We start from the raw sequence: 22,935 nt of genomic DNA on the forward strand, positions 1-22,935 counted from the left end.
CTCTTTCCGCTTGTACCACCAGTTACCAACCACCCTGTGTATCCACAGAATATACTGACAAAGTTTAGCCGAAGGATGATATGTAGAAAGCAGAAACTTAAAATATACAAAGATCTCTGTTAGTGCCTAGATAGTGATAGTAGCCATATTACTTTGGTGTTAACATTTGTTGCTAAAGATGGAGAAACAGATTTGTTTCTGTGAAACTGTAGACTTCGTCATCCGATTATATAAAATGTAGCGGCAATGATGGAATAATCGATTATGAGATAATTCTTTCTGCAAAAAGTAAATCGAAAACATTTCCTTTCCGAGAACATTGATTTTAAAAAATCGTTAAATAAGAATATACTCGTTTGAGAATTGATAAATTGTTTCTGTGTTTATAGATATTAGGAACGTTAATAGAAATTACAAAACAGAAATAGTACATCGTACTTCGTCTATAATTCGTAACAGATTTATATCGGCATGATGTATAGGTCTATATATATACGTAGTATATAGAGAAAGATAGTAATTCACATAAGATACATTTTTAGATATTTTATTCATTTATTAATTTATTCGAGAGCAGAATTCCCAATATTATTCTTTTTTCTAAATGCAGTTTTTGCTTCTATTTCATCGACCATGTTGGACGAATCAGTATCTTAGGAAAACCAAGCTAAAGATAAAGAACTTCAAACTACGTTTTCGATTTATTTTTGTAAGAGAAATCATCTCAATATCTTTATAATAACGTCATTGCAGTTACACTCTATACGTATCTATCGTATAGCTATAAATAAATATGAAACAGACGTAATAGGAATAATTACACGTTAAAACAATAACGTAAAATGAGGTAATAGCAATTGTTGAACAATTACGGCAGGTATTCGAGAATCATTTAACGAAGATTGTAAAACATCGATATTCGAACATTATAAGAGGATGGATAATAGCACTGTTACAAGTATTCATACAGTAGAACCTCTGATATCCAAATTTTGATATTAATTGTAGCATATGCATACATAATGCTGGTGAAAACGTGTTTTAATCAACGAATTTTAACGATTAAAGCTTGAAATATTAAAAGTACACTTGAAGATAGTGATTAATATTAACGAAATTAATTATTGATATTATATATAAGACTAACCAGTTGATGTAATCTGAATATGAATATCTTATCATAATGGAACACGCGAGAATGTTAAAAACTTTATATAAATTAGTTGCCAAAGATATTAAGTGGACGTTTTCCTATCCTTTAATCTGCAATAAGGTTGATATAATCCCATAAAATGTATAACATAAAAAATATTCTTGAGAAATGTATAGATTAATCGTCAAAAGTACCAGATTATACCAAATTCATCAATTTTCCAGCCAAAAATGCCATATATTGAACATATATTTACACGTTCAATCTTTATTGTTATTATTCTTTTATAGTATAACACGTACATGTGAACATTTTCTTCTCCGAACAGAGAAGAATTCGTCTTCTTGTCTTTTAAATTTAAATAACAAAGGTTCTACTGTACCAATTCAAAGTTCGTAAAACAGTCCTCCTCACTTAACAATTTGTATCAAAGCGTATTAAAACAATCAACACGAATAAATTACATAAATAAAGTACACGCGTTCGACGTACTAATTCTCAACAGTACAACCAAAGGGCAACTTAAACCATCGCAGTAATTGGAAGCATCTCGATCAGGAGCAGAAATCGAAAAATGTTTTCTATTGGACGGCGATCAATTGTATCGACGAGGACACAGGTTGTTCCAAATATTCCAATCATGATGCGCGATGTTGAAATTTAGAGCTCATAAACGTCACGTCCGTTAGGTCTACCCGCAGGTGGGCGACAGGTACCCGGACTAGCATAGGAATGGATAATGTGAACCCTGAGGCGTACATCGCTGGCACTTCGGCCACCATCCCCTCGTGTTCTCCTTGAGAAACTCACCGTAGTCTTGCAACAGCAGTAATGGAAAAGCTTGACGTAAGCGCTGCGAAAATGCCGGTCTGCCACACAGTAGAGTAAATTGTTGAAACAGGATTTCGAGAGAGCAAACCAGGCCAAATTGTAAAGAACACGAGCGCTTATCGGTCGGAAGGAGTTAACGCAGACAACGATACCGAACGGTAGCCAGAATATCACGAACATCACGCAGCTGTACATGTTTGCCTTGGTCAGTTCGTAGTCCCAGGAGAAAGCGACCGGTGGCTTATAGGAACCCCTGGTAGCGTGTCGGACTCGAATCACCAGCTTTACGTACAGGAAGGTGGTCATTAAAGTTGGCAAACCTACTAAAACCGTAGCCCCGATTATTTGTTCCATGGCTATCCCACTGAATCGGCGACGGCAGAAGTCCGGTCCTACGTCCAACGATGATTGCAGAACTACCGTCATTACAGATATCAGCCAGACGCTGATGATGGTCGCTGTTACACGGCTTGATGTCAATACGGCATACCTGCAAGTATCATGCGTGTGAAATAAAAGTCTTGATAATAATTTTCTTTGAAAAAATAGTTTAATGGTTGGAATAAATATCCTGATAGCGATAGAGGTTCCCATTTCACATGTATCTAAATGCAGCCTATCTACACATGTGTGGATGTATCCGTAGTTCAATTTGTATCATTTTTAATATACGTACACTTCTGTATTAACGTATCCATGTTTTAATTCACAAAATCTGTTACTGATATCAACAACCTCAAAATAAACGTGTATATTAAATTGCTACATAAATTCTGTAGTCCTCCTTGTTTATATAAGGAAACTGTTTTACGATGAATATGATACTGTTATCGATATATGTAAGTGTATGGTTCGCGTTTCTAGAGCTTACAAAAGATAAGAATAATGTATTTTCATTAGCCTCCTTCTAACCAGGAACGTTTTTATAGTAACAGATTTTCATCTTTCTCGAACATTACGAAACAATTTAGATGGAAAAGATTGAATATAATAGTTTAGAATGAAAAATAGAGTCGGCACATTTTTTTTAATGATAAATATGAAGATGTTTATAAAAGAAATATAATGCATTATTCACATACAGTGGCTTACGAAAGTATCTTAACATTTACCACAAAAATTTTTTATGGATATACTATGTATGTTATACAAACATTCTGAAATTTCATTACGCAGCTGTCATACTTATATTGATAAAATCTGAAACAAATCTGAAAGTATATATAGAAGTTACAGGATATTTATTACAAATAAGCAACTAATAAAAAATTGATATATATATATATCACGAATAATGATTTTAAATATATGGTAATTATTTATATGAAGGCATACGTGGCTGATTCTAACAACCTTGAAATATGTTGTCAAGGTCAACCTTCCGGTGGACGAATATTAGTCTAACCTAACCTATAACTTATTGATTTATATTGAAAATGACGTGAGTTCGTGCTCGCCACCTATATGCGTTAGTTATAAGAAATAGTAACTAGAAGATAATCCTAGTTACAATCGATAGATTTAATCGATAGGCTTAAGATGCTTTTTTGTTTTTATCCCTAGTTTTTGTAAGCGCGTGCAATGAAGGTTTTTTTGGCTCACAACGGTGTGATAGATTTATCCATTCAATAAAATAATAACTATTGTGATCCTACCTCTGAGCATAGAAATATCAACAATTTATCTTACCTTATTTATACTAAATATGATTGACATCATCAATGAATTGGGTTTAGGTTTGGCCATGTAAAAATGCGGTCAGCTATCTACCAGAACGAAGTGTATACTAAATTTAATTGAAGTTTTTTTTAATAGAAGAGTTATTCCAAATCATGATCATGACGATATATTTCAAGATCATAAAAATCGATGAGGTATGCTCTCGTGCAAATAATTACCAAACATATACTTAGTACTAAAGATGGCCTCACTAATGTATCTTACTAATATAGTTAATAATTATCTGTTCAAATACTTTGTTGACTTTTGTGAAATGTTGATGCTTGCAATAAATATTTTGTAACTTTTACGTACACTTCCGTTCAGAAGTATCTAATTCCATTCACAATAAATCGATTTATTGTTAGGTGATAAAGGAAAGGAAAATTTTTAAGTTCTACCAGATAACTAACTAAAAGAAAAACAAAGGTTTGAAGTAAAAACTTGCAAACGTTATAACTTGCAAAAATAATGAGTTAAAGCATCGGTCTTATAATATCCTAATTTAAATTTCGTTATAATACTTCTGTGATAAGTTGATAAAAAATTCCGATTAATATTTGAAGTCTGCCTACAGTCCAAATTCAATTTACAGAATTATTTACAGCATTAAAAAGTTAATAATATAAATATCCAAAATTAATTGGAACAGTTATCGAAAGACGTGATGAATATGGATGAGAATGCGTAATTTAATTATATCGTATGTGTACATATAACTGATGAGGTTACTGTAATATTGGATACATATACATCTTTTATAGTGTAAGATTTCAAATAAAATAATAATGTTTAGAGCTTTTAGTATTTTCCTAAGAATTTTTCAGATTTACCTAATTTCTTATAAGTGTCTTAACACTTATGGTCGATGATGTGTATTATCAGATTTATTTCTTTTATTAACATAGTCATAATAATCGTGTTTCGTTATAGAGCTAATGAAATCAAAATGTTTCATATAACATGCTCGATACAAAAGTAAATAAAACAAATAATAATAATGTACTCTGGTGAAACTCATGCAGCAACCTGCTGCCAACATAATCTTAATTTTGCATCGCAAACTATTCCAGTAAATGTACTTATACATATACTTCAGTATTCATGTACTAAAATTTATACAAATTAAAATATGGATATATTAATATGTGCACATGGATATGTTAACATGTCATTTTAATCATGTTTAAAGTCATAATCTCTGTCTAATACTGTTTTGTATTTATGAAACGTTCAACTATTTCTTGATCGAAGAAATAGTTATTAAAAAAAAAAAAGTATCGATGAAAATTAATGGATCTTAGGTACACGCAAATTTGAGACAAGAATGCACAGAGCATTATCGTGGAATTTGAGACGCACCGAAATATGTTTGGAATCTCAAGTATTCCACAGATCGACTAAGGATAAAGTCGTTATCTAATGCAAGAGCTTTGAGTCTTCTCACACATTGCAGTAGATAGGGGCTCCGGAACTCTGTCAGCTACGAATTTCACGCTGTTAAACTACGGGAACGTGCCATAGAATGTGAAATTAGGAACTCAATCGTGACATTGGTAGGGAACTGCAAAGCAGATCCACATCAAAGTCAAAGTGTCAAAAGAGATCCGAGGCATCGCACTGGTGGAAATAGCTTTCTATCCGGGCGTAACTTGACTGTGACCGAATCCATTTGTCGCTTCGATTGCTGTATGGACGATGATGAAATATCATGCCATTTTGCCACTAATTTCCATGTGCAAATTGTTCGTCTATACAGAGTGTCTTTTGTGTAACGGAACAAGTGACTCTTTTTGGAAATAGGTATTACAAATACAGATGGATTTTCATTCTGTGTAGAATGTGCAGAATCTTAATAATTATGGTGATTTATGCTAACAATAAACGTTGAAATTTTTATATTTTTAAAATAGCTATTTGAATGCTGAATTGATTCTTATAACTTTTTAAATACTTCCTTATCTACAATGACTCACGAAGGTCATAGGAAATTTTTCTGAACAGGTATATTTATATAACATTTAAATATTAGCGGTATAGTGAATAACGAATACAACTAAAAAAGATGGGAGACGGAAGAGGTTTGTCTCGTTCATTAATTATTATAATAAAAAGTTAAAATGTCAGTAGTGCCATTTTCAATTGTCAAATAGAATTATAATAATAATTATAATACCTAATGATAATATACCTTCCTGCTCTATGTTAATTTCATTAACTTCCAGACAGTCATTTGATTATATGTCTTGTTTACGATAAACAAAGTTTTCTGAGTTATCACTCTTCTTGAAATGGAACAAGGAGATTCAATTAAGTTTCGTCGTAAATGTGGTAAAACTTCCACGGAAATATTTCAAATGATGAAAAAAGCGTAAGACAATGTTTGCTGATGCTAGTAAAGTATTTGAGTAGTACAAGTATTTTAAAAACGGTCGTAAATGTTTGCACACTGACGTGAAGGATGGGACAATGTCAATAATCTCTCATTTTAAAGACATTTTTGGCAAAAAGATTGGCCTTGGTAATGCATCGTTCTCCGTACTTTCCGGAACTGTTTTCCGTCGACTACTTTCTGCTTCCAAAATTAAAATTAAGGGAAAACCAAATTTTGAAGGGGAAACGATTTGACATACAAGCACGTAAGAGTAGTCCTCAACAGCATTCCGAAAGAGGAGTATTTTGTATACAGGGTGGTTGGTAACTGGTGGTACAAGCGGAAAGGGGGTGATTCTACGCGAAAAAAAGTCGAAAATATAGAATAAAAAATTTTTTTTCTCTTTTAAAAAATTTTTCCATTGAGACAACGATCTCAATCCGTTATAACGTACCGCACGCGTACCGAGCGAAAATTCAAAGTCGATTTTCTCGAAAACAAAGCCTCAAACGAAAAATTTTTATTCTACATTTTCGATTTCTTTTTTCGCGTAGAATCACCCCCTTTTCGCTTGTACCACCAGTTATCAACCACCCTGTATATAAAAAATATATTTGTCAAAGCCACAAAACGTGTATCGAGAAAGAAAGAGGATACATAAGACATTAAACAATAAAATTTGACTTACATACGATGATTACAACTATATTCATAAAATTTTTGACCACTCTGAAAATATACATAGAAGTTAGAAATTCTTTGCTGCGAACATAGATTAATAATAACTAAAAATTAGAATATAGTATATATAGTTGCTTTAAACATATAATAATTTGTACTAAAGTTGCTCGCACTAAATATTGACGTCTATTAGTCTAATGGATAATTGACCGTTTAAATAATTTTGTGATTTTTGTGAAGTGTATGTTTGCAATAGATATCTTGTAACTTCTAGATACATTGTCGAATTTGTTTCAAAATTTACCAATGATGATAATCTTCTCGTGCTGTATGTCGTATATAGAATTTTTTGTACAATATAAATGATACAGATAACGTTTTCGTAAGTTGTCGCATTCTTTTGTGAAACACGACTATACATTGCAATTATTTTCATATTTTCTTTTACCTTAAAGCATAGTATGTTAAAAAGACTATTTGATAGATTAATGTTTATTCATAAAACAAGGATATTATAGGATATTATATATTATCTTGTCCTTCTTTTTATGTAATTTTTCTAATTTTTATAAGCAATTTGTACTACAGTATTTTATTATTGACATATTGCAGATATGAGGTAATTTAATCGTCATATTTTTTTATCATGAATTATATTCGCAGAATGTATTTGGAAGATGATCGTGCGATCTAATTTCCTAAAAAAAGGCAAATTTTTGCTCGTTACTATTCTGCATTACCAGCCCAGAGAACAATGGCGTATTTACGATCCCAATTCAAAGGTGTCTGCACTAAAAGCTCGCTGAATTCTGTATTGACGTGTTAACGAACCGGCTAAAATAGTGATTACGGTCCCTATGCTTTGTGGTTTAATCCTAGCCTTTAAAGAAGCTATTCAGAGCGTTAATTCGTAAGTATTTATTAACTGAATGAACGTAAGTCAATTAAAAATATAAAATAGTTTGTAATTTGTAAAATTATTTCATATGCAATTATTAGTAGAATTGGAGAATAATATGCAAACAATGAACTAATGCTTCAAAAAACATCATTGATACACAATGAGGGTAAAGTAATTTACAATATTTTTTTTAATTTCTATCAAATACTAAAATGTCTGAACTTGCTCTTAGTTGAATATTGAACAGGAACATTGAAAATTCATTGATTTATTAATAATACAATGTTGAATTGGAAGTGTTGAATTAAAACTGGAGTGTTCATCTATATCATTCACTGAATCTAATACAGTGTTATTGGATGTTACAAAACTTATTCCACAGCCATAGTCAAGAAATTAAGTACTGTAAAGAGCTGTAGAAGCTATGTGATGAAATTTCTTACCGAACATGAAAAATTTTTCAAGCAAAGACTCGTGATATTATATGTAGCAAAAAGTCCAATTTTAGTTAAATCTTTCTTAACTTTCCCTATTAATCGTTTTGAACAATCTAATATTTTATCAAGATATAAAACGTATATTGAAATAACAGATATTTTATAGAATTTCACTACACAAATTAAAAATACAAAAAAAATTTTCATGATTTATGAAGAATAGCCTTTTTAGTATTATAGTGACATAAATACTGATAAATATTGATATAAATAGTGATATAAATATTCAAGAATAAGAATGAAAATACTTAATGAGACACCTATAGGCAATTCTATGCTCAATCAAACGAATAGAAACATAATAATTTAAAAACTTTTCAAGCAAAACAGTTATATTGTACTATAAATTGAAGGGATGCCATACAAAATTTCACAAGATTGTTCACTTTATGTTTTTAAAAAACGCGATTACTATCATTGTGGTTCTGCAGCCACATATACCTAAATAAAAACTATGTAGCACATTACTAGGTTGCTTATTCTCATAAGGTGTAGCATACTCAACTACTCAATTACCCAAAGATAGTAGTATATAATCAGATTAAATAATAAAGAATATAATAAAGCACATACATGTTATTTATTTTTCACACAAATTCAGAGAATCACAAAAATTCACTGGAATATATGTTTGAACAGGGTCGAAGGGTTTAATTTCTCCAAAACTTTATAAAATTATAAGATCTATACCTTCCAGTTGTATGTACCAAAACACCTTAGACGATTTGTTGGAATAATGTATGTAAATTTGACTTATATTCAAACTAATGATAAATTAGTAATTAGAAACTAGTGTTGATTACATTTTTATGAAATCTATATGCTATAAATTTCAATTATTTATTAGAATACATAGCAATAATATATTTCATTATTTACAATATATAGGTAATATTAAGCACATGCATACATTTGCTACCTAAATATTATTTGTTGTATTAATTTGAAATTGTTCTATCAGTTCGAAAGGGCCTTTTTAGTCACTCTTATAATTCGACAATTGATGAATTTGTAGAAAAAGAATTGGTCAAGTGGTAGAAGAGTTCTATAAAGTCTGATGACTATAACAATTACATAAAAATAAAATATGGAATTCGATATTATAAATTCATTGAAAAATTTACATATAAAATATTCCATTAACGTAATGTTGGTCTTTAATGGATGAAAGTACCTATATCAATCATCAAATGATACATAAAAATAAATGTACAGAAATGGCTGAATGGAAGGATACGGAAAATTTATCGTCGTCTTTTTGCTCACGTTTCGAATACGCGATCTATTACGATATTAATTTTAAATATGAGTGATGACAAGACAAAGAATGAATTGCTGAACATGCTGCACGAGTAACTTCTCAAACATTGTTCTTCCGTACGATAGTATAATTTATCTGCCTCGAAAGAGATATCGTAAATCTCTCAAAATCAGATCTTCATAAAACCTGATCAAGCAGAATTTACGTGCTGCATGTAGCTACTGGTAGTTCGAAAATACTGTTATCGATTCTTGTAAACGTATACCGGAAAAGATTCCTGCTCCCTAAAATAGAGACCTATATAACAATAACTAACTATACGCAGTTGAGCTTTATTCAAAAAATTCGTATTCACTGAAAATGGCAGCTATACCTATTTTTTTCTTTTTTTCACGAAGATACGATATGTAAGCTATGAACACGTCGAGTATTATCGTACTTCTCTAGGACGAGTAGCCTGTGTAACGAAGCAACGGAGAATTCAAACGGAGAATCCTCGCAATTCCGTTTTGAGCATAAATTTGAAAAAATTCCAAACTTTCTCGGAAACTCGAAAGTAGAAACGATAAATCTCTATGACTTTTTTATATGAAAGTCTGAAAGGATCGTGCATCTATTCTCGATCGTTAAGCGAATGCATGCAACTGGATCGTTCGTAGATCTAACTATCCACGGCATGGCTATACGTGCAGGTATAAGCTTTACTTGGAAAGCATTTTAATCCCTTGTGGCCGCATTGTTGTTGGCAACAATAGTACTCAAAATTACGGTCGATTCTCTCCCTGCTAGTGTTTAGCGAAGCAAAAGATAAAGCGAATGCAAAGGAACAATTGCTATTGCTGCATTCCTCTTTACTGTAAGAACAGTAGCTCTTTTTTAAACAATCTTTCGTCCCTTTCAATTGCAAACGTTTCATATACCTCGTGTGCTTTGTGTGACTGCTTTCGAACTTTAAAAGAGTAAAGATTGGACTTTAAAGAGTATATAGGACGTACGTCGTAATGGTATCCACGATTTTTGGGTTATGCAAAGTACTATTGAACGTACGTCGTACTTGAAGTCTCCTACAAACTTACGATGTTTTAGAAATCGGAAATTTTGAAAGTCTTTTCTATGCTTAATGTTTATATTCCATAATTATTTAAGTAATTGTAATTTTCTAAATTTATCGGAAATAGAATCTATGTTCATATTTTCTATTCCTAGTGATTCCAGAGTACTGTAATAAATTACAATGTGAAATATTTTTTGTAATGAAAAAGATAACGATAGTTTGATTGAAAAAATTGCTTAAAAGCTAGAACTATAATTAATAGTTAATAGAACTATTAAGAATTTGTATTACATTCTAGAGAAGTTGTGACATGCTTATAAAGTATATATTTTCTCTTTTAATATAACTGAGGAAATGGAAAAAACGTACTTTGATGCATAATTATTCATATTTGTTAAATAGTAATAGAGTATTTTATAGATAACGCTTAAAAACATTTATCTAGAAACGAAAAATAAGATATTTATTATTATATATATGTATTAAAAATGTATTTATTAAATGATATATTGTTAATTGCTAATCTATTATTTACATTTATCATTTAATTTATTTGAAATACTATTAACTAGTTTACACCTTTTACACGAATTTCCTAATTGATTCTAATTTATTTTATTACGGCAAATTTGTTTTTCCTTTTTTATCGAAAAGGAAATATTTTCGAAATCTGTCTAATTTGCAAATTCATATAATGTGCAATTCGTGTAAAATTTTGTTTATATAAGTTCTTTTATCTCGATGAAAAGATTCCAGTCACTTAACTAGGTTATCAATAAAGACGTATCTATTATTCCATAATTTCTGCTTGATATTTGTTATAAATTATGAAGAAATCGTGGATATCATTATGATCTAAATTCTTTCGTTCTAAATAATTATTTGTGCTCACTAGTGACATGTCATAAATTACGTGCTGCTCACTAATAGCCGCGTTTGTATCTTGGGCAGCTAATTATTAGCAGCAGCAGCTATTAGGGCAGCAATATAATACAAGAGAAGTTCGAAAAAAGTGAAAAAATTGTTCTAATAAGTAATAAGTGCAACAGAAGGAAGAAACGCTGTCATGCAACTTTTATTATATCTTTTCTCATCTAAATGTATTTATATTTGCACGAATTACCATAATCAAAGTTTGAGTATAGGGAATTTATTATTCGTTAAATTGGTATCGTAGAATTTACAAAATATTAATAGAGAATATACGATATTTTTAAAGTGAGAATAGAAATAAAATTTAAAGATTATTGAAAATCATTGTAAATAAAAGATGTTATTACTTTAAATGCTTCTGTAATTGTAACTATGTAAAATTAGGTTAAATTATATAAATGTAAAATTCTAAAATGAGGTTATCATAAAAATAAAAATCCCCCTTCCCCCAGGAAATAAGTTCTAAACTAATCGAAACAGAAATAATTTAAAATATTAACATGATTATACTTGAATTAAAAAGGAAAGATAATTTTAAAGAAACTAACGTACAATATTAAAATAAATATCTCTGTAAAGTTATATCGACGAATCAATAATATATTTCATGATTTTTACGACAGCAATGCAACATCCACGTTCTTAGAACATCTTCTATTGATAATGATTTTCAAATCATCATGTGAAAGAATTTAATAATAGGATTTTATAAATTATCTATTGATTAAACCCGCAATTCTAGATTATAGTGAAACTTATTTCTACGTATTAAAATTATTTCGATATCATTGATCAGTATTGCAAGTCCCTGATTTGCGTCAAGTGACGTTTGTTACGTCCCAAACTGATTGTGCTTGGATCGCGAACTAATCGGGTTAACGAGTAATCGGATTACAATGCGATTACATTAAGAGGGGTTGCCTTTTAGTTTTTCTACATTAATTAGAACCGTTCATAGAAATCAAGGATTTATTCGATTCTCAACATTACAATGACTACTCTTTAGATACTCTTTTCTTGTGAACTAAAATATCTAGGATTTACGTAACAGGATGTATTAAGTAAACGTTAAAACGAAAGAAAGCAAAGAGAGAAGCAAAAATTGAAAATCGTTCTTGATTTATATTAAAGAAAGAATTACTTTTTCATCCATACCGTTACCTTCCATTCCTTTATTTCTTATTATGTGCATGTAATCAAAGAATTATTCAACTAAATATTATTTTAATGGTTTTAACTTTTATCTCTACGCATATAGAACTTCTGGAGTTTTTTTGACTGGAAAATATATACAAACAATTTGTTTAAAAATATTCAGATATTTCATTCGGAAATTAAGTGTTAATATTTAAATGTTTGTAAAATCGGTGATATTTTGATGTAATAGATCCAATAAATATCGCTAGCGCATGGTTCCTTTTCCCTTTCTTGTCTGTTACATTTTTATTTTGTTGAACTTCGCATAAACGTTTCACTCTTGAAATGTGCACATTCGCAATTTCTATTTCGGCTACAGCATCATTATAATTATCATTAACCCATTGGCATATAGAGTGTCTCGTGAAAACCTTTGGACACGTGCCACAGAAAGATTTGATGTATATTTATGTTGTATATATTATACAGGGTGGTTGGTAACTGGTGGTACAAGCGGAAAGGGGGTGATTCTACGCGAAAAAAGAAGTCGAAAATATGGAATAAAAATTTTTCGTTTGAGGCTTTGTTTTCGAGAAAATCGACTTTGAATTTTCGTTCGGTACGCGTGCACTTTATCGCGTCTCGTTATAACGAATCTCATAAAAATTTTTTTTTTTTAATTTTTCCATCGAGACAACGATCTACCGTGAGATCCGTTATAACGAGACGCGATAAAGTGCAGGCGTACCGAGCTGAAATTCAAAGTGGATTTTCTCGAAAACAAAGCCTCAAACGAAAAATTTTTATTCTACATTTTCGACTTCTTTTTTCGCGTAGAATCATCCCCTTTCCGTTTGTACCACCAGTTACCAATCACCCTGTATAAATTCCATTAGCACTGATGAAACGCTACTGATACGATTATATTGGTAAAAGTCAAACCAATGGAAAAATGTATATAGAAATTATAAGATATTCGCTGCAAATATGTATTTAGTAAAAAGTTAATGTACAGCATAAATAGTCATCTCAAAAATATGATTAAAAAATGATCACATTGAATACCGAAGCTTATCAATATAATGCATAATTGTCTGTTTAAATATACCCTGCGAAATATATATATTTGTACCAAATATCTTGTAGCTTCTATATACAATTCAAATTGATTTTAAAGTTTAGCAATATAATCATAATACACGAGTTTCGTATCAATGCTAACGAAGCAAAATGTTTTCTATAACACATACATTTATAAAAGGTTTCTACAAGTGTTGGAATACATACTTTAGCTACTGTACATTTATTGCATACATTGTACACATATTTATTGTACACATTGCCAGACAGTTCGAGACATTGTGGTTGTTTCTTACTAATTCGGATTTTAACGTTTCCAGGGCTAAATGCTTTTTGAGCAGTTGGAAAAGATTTTTCATGGATTATTAATAGCAATAAATGGTAATTTTGATCGCGAAAAAAATGGTTTATACAGGAACATTTAGCAGGGAAAACGTTAACGTGAGAAAATCATATGTCAATGGGTTACAATTAAAATTGATCAAAAACAATGGTTTGTACGTTGAATTGTAGTGAAGTGTAGTATGAGTTATAGTCCTTACCTTTCGGGTGGTAAACACAAACGAGTATAATTTTCTGCAGCTATAGTGGCCAACGTCAACACCGTCACGAGAAAGCAAAGTGCCTCGAGGGTACATTCAAATCGGCATGTGCTTAATGACTCTTCATGTCCTGCCAGGATCACAATCACTGATACCGGTATTACAAGGCCTGTTACTAATAGATCTGCCAATGCAACGTTCACTAGAAACGCATTTCCTGGAACGAGAGAATATAGTTTGGAGTTAATTAAAATGGATTACCGTATTAGTTAATTGTTAGATGAATTCTGAGAGTATCATATGATTGATATGCATTCAAGGAGCAATGAAGCAATCCAAAGTAATTATTATTGTGCGCAATACATTACATCGAATGTTGTTGAATATTCATGTTCACAGTACATAGCATGTATTTTTAAAAGTATAAGTATTATCACACTTACATTTCACATAGGACATAGTAATCATATGATGAAAGAATTAAAAGTTTGACTAAATCAGATATAAGCGAGTTGTTGATAATTTCTTTTGATCTATTTTCATCTAAATTTTATTATTTTCATTTTCAACAATTTATTTGAGGCGAGCACTTTTGAAAGGTCTTGCTATTTTGAAATTTTAAATAATTTGTGGCTCTGCATGAATATGTTATTCATATGAAACGTGTTCGATTGCTTTACTTTCATTTAGAGATATTTTATAACATAAAATTCTATTCGTTCATATTTTATTCGATTAACACATTTTTTGTGTCATAAGCAATGCGAGATTTTTAAATGTATTGACTTTGGAAATTGGAAGTTTAATTCATGTTTTTATAATGGATGGATAAAATAAGAAGTACGCTGAATTCTATAAACAATTTGACATTTATTTACTAGCTATGTTTATTATTTATTAATTTATTATTTTACCAAAATTAAAATTGTACAATGTAAGTTACATACATTGCAATAAATATAAATATGTACACAGGTATTAAATCGAACTAGGTATTTACCTTTTGAATCTTTAATTATGTATCTATGTTATTAACACGTTCAATGCGGGAAGGTTCCAACGATTCCTACTCTCTGTGACGAATATTGAAAAAATATTGTTTAATTGATTTTACTTCAAAGATGTCGAAAACAAATATTAGATTGTTAAAAAATATTTTTAGAGAATGATGTCGACAGACGTATAGACGTTGTTACTGAAGTCGTTGTTACTCCTCCATACACGTGTGCATGATACATATAATGCCTCAACATTGAATATGTTAAGCATAACTTCATTCGCTTCCTTTTTATAAACAATTATTCAATACCACACTGAACGAAAATTATTTTACATTATTGTGATATCGTAGAATAGATTTGAATTAGAGATCGGTTGAAATTAGAAAGCACCGTGTACGTCGTCTTTCGTGGTTTGTTTACATCCAAGAGCGCCTAGTAACAGCGACGCAAGAAAGGATAAGCAGTGTCAAAACAGAGGTACGGTTTCATATTTCAAGGAATCGAGAGGCCAAAGTATGTGAGCCGAAAAGTGTGTGTGTGTGAGAGGACGAGAGCAAGAGCGAGCACGACCGGGCAGGATTGTATTGGCGAAGATCAGAGCTAATTGAGTCGTTGAAGAGTAGAGTCGTTAGAGGTTTCGAGTTGTCGAAGAGTAGAGTCGTGAGAATTGATAGAGTTGTTAGAGAGAGAGAGTGTGTGTGTTAGATTCGTTGTGACGAGAGTGATCAAATAACTGTAAAGTTATTTGATATAGATACGAGTATTGCATTTAGTTCCGTTAAATAAATATCGTTCTCTGTCCAATTTATATCTGTATATTCAGTTTAATATTAATAAATTGTAAGTAATCGAAAAAAAATTTCTATCCTTATTTTTCGATATTACATTATTAAAATTATTACATTATTGCCCAGGTGCAATAATTAGTTATTATCTTTATTGAAAATATTATTAATAGTAATAATATTGAGGAGCGCAGAAGATAACCTAAAAACAAAAAAAAGGGGGTGCGTGATCGATGATTCAGTGTTGAATATCATAAGGACGCTTTATCGAGTATACAATAATTGTTTACATAATAATACAATTATCAAAAAAAAAAAAAGAAAAAATGTCGAGCGGGGCGAGTTTAAGTATTGAAAAACTAAACAAAGAAAATTACGACACGTGGAAATTGCAAATGGAAGCAATACTCATTAAAGATGACTTGTGGGAATATGCAAATGGTTCAATAATTAAACCTAAAGCAGTGGATGAAGCCTCTTTATGGAATAAAAGGAACGGTAAAGCCAGAGCCGATATTATTCTTACCATAAGTTCGAGTGAGCTATGTCATGTGAAGCATTGCAAAACTTCACATGAAGTATGGAATAAATTAAAGGAGGTTTACGAACCCAAAGGACCCGCGAGAAAAGCTACGCTCCTAAAGCAATTCACGAAAATGTCCGGTAGTGAAAATATGTCCGATCACTTAACCCTTAGAGTGCTGAATACTCGCGGCTTATGCGTTCCGTACGGACGGCGCGCGGCCAGCGCTGACCATCGTGGACGGAGTACTTTTTCGCTAGACTGAACTCCGTTGATTGACTATTCAAAGCGCAAATCGTAATAAGTTATAGTAATTCTTTTGCACGAGATTAAATGATTCAAGAGCGTTATTTTTTAGTATTAATTATTTATTATAAACATTGAAATTTACAATAAACTAGAATTTGGGTAATGAACTAGAAAACAATAAACTAGAAAACTAAATTTAGTAAATATAACACGAGTTAATAATTCAGTTGCGTGTGAAAAATTTCAAAACAATTATCGATACATAATCCGACATCGCATTTTTTGCATTCGTATCGCGTGTCGCTCCTTCTCTTATTTTTCACCCAAACAACACGTTTTCTTCTTGATAATTGTGTCGTGCCGGCACGATTAGGGCATTTTGACGGAAAATGCCTATCAATTAAACGAAATGGTAAATCCTCGGACTTTCTCTTTCTTCCTCCTAACATGTTTCTACGTTGGAAATATTTTCGTAAAACGTCTCTTATCAACGCTAAATGAAATTCACTAAATTTTTGTTTCGAAGCAGTAGATTTTTGATATAAAATATATGCATTATATGTAAGGAATGCATTTATATTTATCTCACACAAACGTAATAGTATTACTTCTGCGTAGGTGTTCGGAAAAATTGACAAACGCATATATGCGTCCTTAATCCATGCCGGACACTTACAGGAAACGCATTTATGTGTCCTTAGTCCGATAGCTTTCGCCAGACGCGTATATGCGTCCATAGCACTCTAAGGGTTAAATAATTTTTTCAGCCACGTGGATAAATTAAAAGAAATGAATATTCCAATCGCTGATGATTTATTGTCAATCCTATTATTATATAGCGTCCCGAATACATACGAAAATTTTAGATGTGCAATCGAATCGCGGGACCAATTACCTATTCCAGATGCGCTTAAGATAAAATTATTAGAAGAAGCTAATTCTCGTCATAATTCAAATGCCGTGAATGATCACCAAGAAGCTGTACAAGTGGAAGATTCAAATAAACACAAAAGGTATGATAAAAATAGAAATAACAACATATACAATAAAAAATTGTACAATAACATTATTATGGTAAATCATAATAGGCATGTGATTCAATGAAATATTTTTATGTAAGAAGTTTACAAAATAAAGTGCAGAAAATAAAATTATCATGCACGATCTCGATCCATGTACACAGATTAATACATTATAACATAAAACATGAGTGTGTTGATAAATGTGTTGTAAATTATGCAGATCCATTCCGCAAATTAGAAGTTATGTACTCTTATAGACAATCTGATTGATATTCCTAAACTAATTTCTCATTAACTTCACTAATCCAATATCTATTACTAGTAGTACATGCGTTAATGACTTATTTGTTGCTGCGAACAAACTTGTTATTCGCAAACTGTGTAAGTACTTACGTTAAGTATGCTATTCTAGCACATGAAGATTTAATTTATAAACGCATGATTAGTTCAAATGTTGTATAATGAAACTAGTAGTACATGCGTTAATGACTTATTTGTTGCTGCGAACAAACTTGTTATTCGCAAACTGTGTAAGTACTTACGTTAAGTATGCTATTCTAGCACATGAAGATTTAATTTATAAACGCATGATTAGTTCAAATGTTGTATAATGAAATATTTCGAAACTGTACACTTATATGGTTTAAAGACACAAAATATATTAAAGAGATAAATATTTTTACTGTGCGATTAGAAAAACATATGAACAAGTATATATGGTGAAAATAATCGTTTAAGTAATACAATAATATCATTAAGTATTAATTATACGTATTGAAATATTAAATAATACGATAATAATACAATAAATAAAAAATACAATAATCGTTACTTTCATTAGTCGTATAGCACAATTTTTAAAACATTTTAACGTAACAACAAATAATCCCAAATACATAGCTATGAGTAACAGTAAAATTTCTACAGAAAATAGGACAATCAAATAAAAAATAATATAGTTCATGTAACGATCTATCAAATCTTTCAACCTATTTTAAATAGCGATCTTCTTCAAAATAGCTAAGCAATTTTCGACTTTCTTCCAAAATACAGCGCAATTTATGTTTACTTAATGTAGTAAACAGATAATATTAAATAAATAAATATTAAAAATCTTCAACTAAAGATAACAGTAACGACTCCAGAGAAAATACTTTACCATTTCATTGATGTTTATATCTTATAAGTAAATATTCTCGATCATTAATTCTTAGTTTAAGTTCACTCCACGGGGTTGATAAGGGTTGGACTATGTTAAATGGAAATGTGGAGGTGACGAGGAATGGGAAACAGTGATAGATTGCGCGATGGTGAATATGAAGGGTTGGCACAGAATCACCTTCTTTACAATAACAGGATAAAATCAGATTATCTACCGACAGAAGCAACTATGGGTGTAGGAGATACAGAAGTAAATAAGGAACATCAGAGAGAAGTACAGGAGAAAATATAAATACAGGGTTGGATAAAAGAAGGAATAAAAAGATACAAGGAAGAGATACAAAACTTGAAGTTGTCAGAAAGCGAATTAAGAGACGATTAAAAAGGACTGAAAATGGTATTGAGGAAAGCAACACGAATAAACGAAATAAGAAAGCACGAAGTGGAACAAGGAGGGATAAGGTGATGGGATACGGAATGCTGGAAAGTGAAAAAGCACTGGAAATATGTCTGAGGAAAGTCAGGAAAGAAACAAGTATAACAGAGTATCATAAGGAGAGAAGGAAGTATAAAACATTATGTAAAGAAAAAGAAGAATGAAAAACAGAAGAAGAAATAGAAGAGGTAAGGAGTTGTAGAACAGAGGTAGAAATATGGGCATATGTTAATAGGGGAAAGAAGAAGAGATAAGGGTTAGGTGCCCGAATAAAGATGGAAGAGTGGAAATAACATTTCAAGAATTAGTTACAAGGAAACGAAGAAAAACTAGAAGTCGAATAGGGAACGATCAAGACAAACGAGGGGTGTACAGGAGAATTGGACGACAGAGAAATAGAACATCAGATAGATCAAAGAGGAGGGAAGCAGCAGGCAGAGGCGGGTTAAAAAATAAAGTACGGATAATTACAAAGGAGAAGTTTGAAGAGAACTAAAAGAAATAATAAAAAAAAGTATAGAATGGACAAGGCTTCCCGAAAGACTGGAGAGAAGGAGAAATAACACACAAAGTAGGCAACTGTAAAAGGATAATATACAGAATATAGTATATAAGACCTACGCAATGGTGCTGAAGGAAAGGCTAGGGAAAGAAGAAAATAGAGAGAAAGAAAACACAAACGGGATTCAGAGGAAGACGAATCACGATGGATAACATACATGTACATGTATATTAAGACACACGATAGGAAACAAATACAGAGAAAGGAGAAAAGTTCTAAGGCTTCTTCTTCGATCTAAAGGCAGCCTTCGACACAGTAAATGGGAAAAAGTTGTGTGAAATGAAGAGGAAGAAAAAGATAAACAACCAGCGGATAGAAAGAATAAAGGAAATCGGACTTATTGCGCATCTCTGTCTCAAACCTGTTAGTATTCAGAAATTTTCTGTGCCTCCTTGTTTAATTCTGACCCTGCCGCATGTCTCTTTATACAAGTCCAGTCTTGTTCACGACTTACATCGCAAATTTAGAGGAGGATTTGAGAAAGGAAGAGGATGGAAAAAGAGAAACCACGTGCCAAATGCGAAGATGTCCAAAATGATAGTTCTTGGAGAAACTAGAGGGAGGAGAAAAGTAGAAAAATGGTCGTGGGAAGGGAGAGAGCTGGAGCCAGTAAAAGAATTGAAGTATCTAGAATCTAAGATATATCTTGAAACAAAATCCAGATGATGATCGACAGATACGAGAAGCGGTGAAGAGAAGTCAGTATAGCGATGAAATGGGTCTAGGAAATTGGGCAAAGGAAATACAAGAGCGACTTAAAAAGAAGGATTACGTTATTTGACTCATTGGTAAAAAGTATGCTGTATGGAGTAGAGACAGGAAAAGGCAAAGTAGGTTGGAGCTGATATGTATTAGTCAGGATAAGCATTTGAAATAGATATTAGGGTTTGATTGGAACACCTCAAGATATACAAGGTGGTTGGTAACTGGTGGTACAAGCGGAAAGAGGGTGATACTATGCGAAAAAAGAAGTCGAAAATATAGAATAAAAATTTTTCGTTTGAGGCTTTGTTTTCGAGAAAATCGACTTTAAATTTTCGCTCGGTACGCGTGCACTTTATCGCGTCTCGTTATAACGGATCTCACTGTAGATCGTTGTCTCGATGGAAAAATTAAAAAAAGAATTTTTATTCTATATTTTCGACTTCTTTTCTCGCGTAGAATCACCCCCTTTTCGCTTGTACCACCAGTTACCAACCACCCTTGGGGCCCGGTGTATCGCTCACACCGGCTCCCGGGCCCCCTTTCGATCGCAGCCGGGACGGTCATCGTGGAGGTTTTAGTCGATTGGAGTCCGGCACTACCACGCCGCTTTTCCCCAGAAGCGGCCTGGTGTCCGTGCGGATTTCCTCCACGTTAATAAAAAAAAAAAAAAAAGTTACCAACCACCCTGTATAGTAAAGAATGAAATAAACGGAAACAAAATTAGAGTCGAAGCAGGCAGAAGAGCAGTAGTATTTGAAGAAAAGATAAGGCGAGAGACAGATAGTGAAATATTAAAGGAATATTTAAAGGAGATAGAAAAAGTAGTTCGACGACGAAGTAACAGGAACAAAGGGGAGAATTTTACCAAAGAAATCTATCTATATATACAAGTCTATCAACAACAGAAATAATAAGAAGAAGAGGTCCTGGAGACAAAATATGTAAGAAAGATCTTTTTTCGTTAAATTTATATATACTCATTATATAGAGTTACTTCTATATGAAACACTATATATTCTATATATTAGTGTGACGTTTAAAATTACGTAACTTTAATAAATAAGCTAAGTAAGTTAAGTAACTTAAGTAGATAACAAGTATAAGTTTTGTTGTAGTTTAGAAATATGCAAACAATAAAATATATTACTACTATTAAATAATTAGTTCTTTTTTAACGTTTCATTTACCATAAACTTATGTTAAATTAATATTATTTATTACATTTATATATAGTGTCCCGTAAGTGGTAGTACAACCCGATAAAACGTGATTTTACGTGAAAAAATAAGTCGAAAATATAGAATACAATTTTTTCATTCGTTTCTGAGAAAATCAAGTTTGAAAATTTATCGAGTATACTTAGATTTGGCTAAACACTGACTAGGTATGAATAAACATCTGCAGGATGTTATTTTACATGCGAAAATAAGCCAAAAATGTGAAATAAAATTTTTCCACTTAATATATGCTTTTATATTATTAAGTATGAGTATTCATAATTCAAAAGAAAGCAAAGATGAAATAAGCGAAAATTAAAAATTTCGTTTGGATATCAATTACATAATCTTCGCCACAGAATAACTGACTAATTTAATAATAAATTATTTACATCGTTCAAGAAATTCTTTAGTACTTTAATAAATACGTATTCGAAAAAATTGTACCTCGAGTAATCTTTGATCGGTGATACTGTTATTTTTAACATTAAAATATTATTTTACTATATCACGTTTAACAGCTTGTCGATGCTGTTTTTATGAAGACCATTATTTTCAATTAGGGCAAATGAGTCTGTTCAGCAAATTACGTTTACGAAAGATATAGATCAATTCAAATATCGTCGCGTGAACGCATACGAGATTGGATACGAAAAGAAGCCGACATAAAGTAGAATTTTCAGGGGAAAAGTCCGACTTTTTCTCGTTACTACGCATCACGATAGAGAGGGTGTTTCACACAGCAAGATACAGCTACATCTTTTAAACAATTAAATACAAAAATAATTAACAAAATGAAAATTAGTGTTGGTAAAAAAATTGTATTATATGTCCTTCACTACTTTGATGAATTTGTGCACATTAACACGCACATTCATTTTTTTTGTTAGGGTTTATATATCACATTTTTCGTTATGTGCATGATACTGATTCGAATGTAAGGCACGAATAAAAAAGCACGAAATTGTAAAAAAATATTTCATAACAGTTCGTATAAAATACATATGTAGAGCTTTATAATATAAAAGTAGGTGCATGAAAATTATTTGTGAATATATAGCACTGTAGGTAATGAAAATCGAATCCGTAATGAAAGCGTTAATACGATTAC

General features: G+C 31.4%; 1 protein-coding gene across 4 annotated transcripts in view; it reads right to left on the minus strand.

Moving 5' to 3' along the window:
* LOC117212037 (5-hydroxytryptamine receptor-like) overlaps window positions 1-22,935 on the minus strand; it is a 181,546-nt gene that overhangs the window by 16,402 nt on the left and 142,209 nt on the right. The window contains exons 3-5 of one of the 4 annotated variants that reach the window (XM_033456489.1): window positions 14,164-14,380; window positions 12,566-12,582; window positions 2,327-2,474 (exon numbers count right to left, since the gene is read on the minus strand). In XM_033456489.1, the coding sequence (XP_033312380.1) occupies window positions 2,461-2,474; window positions 12,566-12,582; window positions 14,164-14,380 (248 nt within the window). In that variant the 3' untranslated portion in view covers window positions 2,327-2,460. Of the gene's footprint in view, window positions 1-311; window positions 2,475-12,559; window positions 12,583-14,163; window positions 14,381-22,935 lie in introns of those variants that run through there. The other 3 variants (XM_033456488.1, XM_033456486.1, XM_033456485.1) reach the window with 3 other exon arrangements.

Source organism: Bombus bifarius, unplaced genomic scaffold, assembly GCF_011952205.1.
Source record: "Bombus bifarius isolate JDL3187 unplaced genomic scaffold, Bbif_JDL3187 scf7180000008266, whole genome shotgun sequence".
Taxonomy (NCBI): domain Eukaryota; kingdom Metazoa; phylum Arthropoda; class Insecta; order Hymenoptera; family Apidae; genus Bombus; species Bombus bifarius.